This window comes from Colobus angolensis, unplaced genomic scaffold, assembly GCF_000951035.1.
Source record: "Colobus angolensis palliatus isolate OR3802 unplaced genomic scaffold, Cang.pa_1.0 Scaffold34, whole genome shotgun sequence".
NCBI classification, from domain to species: Eukaryota; Metazoa; Chordata; class Mammalia; order Primates; family Cercopithecidae; genus Colobus; species Colobus angolensis.
This window is the reverse complement of record NW_012116710.1, coordinates 5,283,607-5,289,117: the sequence shown is the minus strand read 5'-3', so window position 1 is coordinate 5,289,117 and position 5,511 is coordinate 5,283,607. Positions and strand designations below refer to the sequence as shown.

General features: G+C 48.9%; 1 protein-coding gene across 1 annotated transcript in view; it reads right to left on the bottom strand.

The window, feature by feature from the left end:
* RYR1 (ryanodine receptor 1 (skeletal)) overlaps nt 1-5,511 on the bottom strand; it is a 164,972-nt gene that overhangs the window by 45,970 nt on the left and 113,491 nt on the right. Inside the window, exons 85-88 of the mRNA XM_011952520.1 lie at nt 3,461-3,549; nt 3,235-3,363; nt 3,020-3,124; nt 354-435 (exon numbers count right to left, since the gene is read on the bottom strand). Of these exons, the coding sequence (XP_011807910.1) occupies nt 354-435; nt 3,020-3,124; nt 3,235-3,363; nt 3,461-3,549 (405 nt within the window). The remainder of the gene's footprint in view (nt 1-353; nt 436-3,019; nt 3,125-3,234; nt 3,364-3,460; nt 3,550-5,511) is intronic.

Here is a 5,511-nt window from a genome sequence, read left to right as displayed (position 1 = left end):
CAGGATGGTCTCGATCTCCTGACCTCGTGATCCGCCTGTCTCGGCCTCCCAAAGTGCTGGGATTACAGGCTTGAGCCACCGCGCCCGGCCTGAGAGACGGGTTTTCACCATGTTGGCCCGGCTGGTCTCAAACTCCTGACTTCAGGTGATCCACCCGCCCAGGCCTCCTAAAGTGCTGGGATTACAGGCGTGAGGCACCACATCTGGCCTATTATGGCTTCTTCACCAACCCATGGATCCTGACGTGATGTCGGATGGGGTTGACAGTTAGGGTCTCCTGGGTCTCTGAGGGCCATTCTCAGGCTTCTCTGAACCTCTTTACCGTCCCCTCCCCCTCACTCCTGGGTGTTTACCTTCTAGTAGCGACAGCAGCATCACCACCATGTCTTTCTGCAGATCCAGCAGCTCCTTCAGCAGCTCGATCTGGCTTGAGTCCTGGAGACCCCACATCCCAGCTGGGTGAGGGCTGATCTCTGCAGACACCTCCCCCACCTCTGTTGCTTCTCCCCTCCGCACCTACCCAGCTGGATCTAAACCCCTGTTTTCTCCCCTCTTACCTCCGAGGGGACCCGAGTCCAGACATGTTCCTCGGAAGCAGGGGAAGGGGCAGAGAGACAAGATTGTGGGGGTGGTGTTGGAACTTGGGGGAAGGGCCCAATAGGTGATGGGTAGTGGGAAGGCTGGCAGACAAGGAGGACTGGGAGGCTTGCAGGGCAGACATTTGGGGCAGACAGAGACAGAGACAGACAGAGACAAACACTGGGGACAGAGACCCAGGTGTAGGAAGGGATGTGAGCCCAGCACTGTGGCTGGCCTATCGTGGGCTTGACAGATGTATGTTGAATATAATGTGTGATGGCAAGAGTGGGACTCTAGGTTCAGGAGGAAGGCTGTGGAGACAGCCATGTGCTTTCTGGTAAGCTGTCTGCAGGGAACATGGGGCCGCGGTGTAGCGCCCATAGAAACCTCCAACACAAAGTTTTGTCTCATGGCCCCTACTTATGTTAGGCTGAGTCACATAAAATTGCCAATATGTGATCACTTTTGACTCACAAAGTGGTAATTTCTTTTTGAGACAGAGTGTTGCTTTTGTTACCCAGGCTGGAATGCAATGGCACGATCTTGGCTCACTGCAACCTCCACCTCCCAGGTTCAAGTGATTCCCCTGCCTCAGCCTCCCAAGTAGCTGGGATTACAGGCATGCGCCACCACGCCCAGCTAATATTTTATTTTTAACAGAGGCAGGATTTCTCCGTGTTGGTGAGGCTGGTCTCGAACTCCTGACCTCAGGTGATCCACCCACCTCGGCCTGCCAGAGTGCTGAGATTACAGGCATGAGCCACCATGCCAGGTCCAAAGTGACAATTTCATATGGTTCCACCAAATAAAATGGAGAGGGGAGTGGACGATACCAGATAAATGAGAGGTAAGGGTCCTTTGCTCCCACGCTAGTTCTACGAGTTGTTGATTCCAATCCTAATATATTTCCACAGTTCCAAAGCTCTGCATTCTGGGTCTAAGGTCCTGACACTCCTAATCTCAAGACCCTACAGTGGGTGGGCGCCTGTGCTTTGTGCCTACCCATGATTCAGTCCCTCTCCTCTCTTAACAATTCCTCAATTTTTGCCTGCGGTGTCCCCCATCCCACAGTCAGAGCATATGGGACTAACCCTAACCTCCTGGTTTTATGGGTGGGTACATGACCAGGCCTGACCAATCAGAGCTTTCTTTCCCAAGGCTATGGTGATTGGTTCAGGGATGGACATGTGACCCAATAGGCCAGTCAGAGAGAATCTCAGGGTTTTTTTTTTTTTCTTGGAGCACTCAGGAAGGAGGAGATCTCTTCCCTCTGGGGCTGTTAAGAGTAGGGTGGATAGGAGCCTAAGGCACCATTTTCTCCAGCCCAGGGAGACAGCCTGCTTCCAAATGCAGTCAAAGAGGGGACAGTTCTGCTGACATCACTCTAAGCCCTGGATCTGTGATATGAACTGATAAATTTTTTATTTTTATTTTTCTTAAGCCACCACTTTGCATTGGATTTCTAGCTTTTGCAACCTAGACTAGATGGTGGCGGATGAATTAGTCCTGCAGGATTTGGAATTCTACACGATGATACCAAAATTCTCTAGAATTTTAGGATGATACCAACAGCACAACTTCAGCTACTGTGACACGGAGGAATTGCATACTAAGTTTAACTCCTTTTCAAAAGTCAGATGACAACCAGTTAGGGTTTCTGCCAGCCCCTGGGGCATCTCTGGGCAAATTAGAAAAAAAGGCACCCCCTAAAACACTTCCTGTGGGGAAGTTATAATATGCTGGATACTGTACTGCCATCTGCTGGAAAACTAAAGTACTGTAAAAATACACCATGATGTGTAGGATGTGGATGCCCTCAGAGGTCGTGCCTTTGTGCAGTGCACAACCTGTGGAACGGTATATGGCAGCCTTGAATACGGTTACCAGACAGAGGCAGAGCAAATGGATTAAGTGTTCATGAGACATTGGCAAGGCTGCAAAGGGGTGAGGGAAAGAGGAACACAAGGATTATAGAGATGGGAGATGGTGCTCAACAGGGACCTTACATCATGAATGCCTGATATGGGTGTCATCTGCCGCAAGCAAGATAAAGAAGCAAAACACTTCCTCAGCCCCAGGCTCGAATCTAGAAGCCAGCCCCATCCTAGCCCAAGGACTGTCTACATCTGAGATGACCTCATCGGAGAGAAAAACAGCAACCAATCATAGAGGAGCTCTGGCCATTGGGGTGGGGCCAACACGTCAGATCAATGGAAGCGTGGATGGAAAACCAGTTGATTGGTGGGGCGGAGCACAGGAGGAGGCGGGGTCATGCAGAGAGCCAATCCAGAAAGAGGATGGATTTGGCCACTGAGAGGGAACCAGTCTGGAACATGCCGGGAGCACTTGGGTGACAAACTGACTAGTGGGGCAAGACTTGGAAATGGACCACTTGGGGGACGCCCGGAAGCAGGTGGATGGAGACCACAGGGGCTCGAACCTGAGCGAGCTTCATCATCATGTGGGCGAACACGTGCAGGAATCCCACCACTGCGTCCCATAGGCGGCTGTGTGCCAGGCTCTGCTGGTTCCCGGTGCAGGGGCCCTGGGAGGCAGAGGGCCGTGTGAGCAGGAAGGGAATCCCCGAGAAGGGATCAGGGATTGCGATGCGGGACCCCCTCCCTTCCCACTCCCGCCCCAGGGGGAGCGCCCTACCTGGATGTACTCAGTGAGGCTGTTGAACACCTGCTTAGCCACCGACATGGCTTTGGAGAAGTTCCTCTTGCCCTGCTCTTCAATGACATCCTTGCCCGAGTAGTACCAGTAGAAGTCGCTGATGGATTCCTGAGGAGGGGCAGGCAGGGTGTGAGGGGGTGCTGGGGCCGACCATGGCCCTGCAGCCCCCGACCCAAGTCACATATGAGCCGTCTCACGTCCTCACCTGCAGCCGCAGGAGGTAGTCCACCGTGCAGATGATGATGTTAATAGTGGTCGTGTTCCCTGTCTGTGTCCGTAGGTAGTTCTGGAAATCTGGGGAGATGAAAAGTCATTTATCCAGCACCTCCCATGTGCTAGGGGAGATGAACAGTGGGTCATTTATTCATTTATGCAATACTCATGTGTTGAGTGCCTGTGATATGTCAGAAGGCATATAATCATCAATTTATTTAATAACTATGAAGTATTTACTATGTATCAGAGAAAGAAAGATGATCATTTATTCATTTATCTAAAAATACTGGCCGGGTGGCTCATGCCTGTAATCCCAGCACTATGGGAGGTTGAGGTGGGAGGGATGCTTGAGGCCAGGAGTTCGAGACCAGCCTGGGCTGATCTCAACAAAAAATTTGAAAATTGGCAGGACATAGTGGCTCACACCTATAGTTCCAGCTACCCGGGAGGCTGAGGTGGGAGGATCACTTGAACCCAGGAGGTCAAGGCTGCAGTGAGCTATGATCATGCCACAGTACTCCAACCTGGGCAACAGAGGGAGATCTTGTCAAAAAAAAAAAAAAAAAATCCCCCACAAGGCCAGGGACTGTTTTATTTTACTACTGTATCCCCAGAGCCTAGAATACAGCATGACACATAGTAAGAACGCAACAAATTTGTTGTAGCAAAGAATATGTGACAATCTTCATCTTGTGAGCATGTATTATACATTCAATAAAATATGTTGAATAAATGAACAAGTGACCAATCCTTATGTTCCCTGGCCTTTAGCAGGTGCTCAATAAATATTTGTTGGATAAATGCATGAATATCCCCAGCACATAGTAGGAATTTGATAAAAATTGTTTGGAAACTAATGAGGGACTGAATCTCTATTTCTCCCTGCTACATAGTTGGTGCTCAAAATACATATTTGTTGGAAAAAACTGAATGAATAAATGACCCACCACCACATATGACACATAATAGACCCTCAATAATATTTTTATTTTTTGTATTTATTTTTTGAGACGGAGTTTCACTCTTGTTGCCTGAGCTGGAGTGCACTGGTATGATCTAAGCTCACTGCAACCTCTGCCTCCCCGGTTCAAGCAATTCTTCTGCCTCAGCTTCCCGAGTAGCTGGGATTACAGGCACGTGCCACCACGCTCGGTTAATTTTTTTTGTATTTTTAGTAGAGACAGGCTTTCACCATATTGGCAAGGCTGGTCTCCAACTCCTGACCTTGTGATCCACCCGCCTTGGACTCCCAAAGTGCTGGGATTACAGGCATGAGCCACCACGCCCGGTCAAGGAAATCCTTATTACGCTGAGACCTGATAACATATGTTCAATCTGAAATTATATTCACCTATTCCCAAAACAGAAGTTTTGCATTGCCTTACTCTGTGCCATGCATTCTGTTTTTTTCTGTCCTATACCACTCTAGTTAACTACAAAAGAAGAAATGTGTGGTTCTCATCCTCTCAACCTTGGCTGCACATCAGAACAACCAGGAGGCTTTTAAAAATCCCAGGGCTCAGGCCCAACCCCAGATCAATTAAATTAGAATCTCTAGAGGCAAAATCTGGGCTTCAGTCTCTTTCAAAGCTCCCCAGGCATGCCAGTGTACAATTACGATGAGAACCTCTGCGTGAAACTAATTCATGAACGTCTGTCTGATGGGGTGGCTCCCACTATTTAAAAAACATCATTCTATGGCAGCAAACTGTTAAAGCTGAGTGATGGGTAGTTGGAGGTTTATTATACTGTAGTATATGACTGGAGGTTTATTATACTGTAGTATATGGGTTTTTTTTTTGTAGAGACAGGGTCTCCCTATGTTGCCCAGGCTGGTCTTGAACTCCTGGGCTCAAGTGATCCTCTTGCCTCAGCCTCCTAAAGTGCTGGGATTACAGGCATGAGCCACAGTGCCCAGCCAAGTCCTTTTAAACATTTATAGCAATATCATGTTGCACAGGAAGGTTTTCACAGCCCCTGAAAGTATTTTCGCCCCCCCGTTTTTCTTTCCTCCTAACTTTTTTTTTTTTTTTTTTTTTT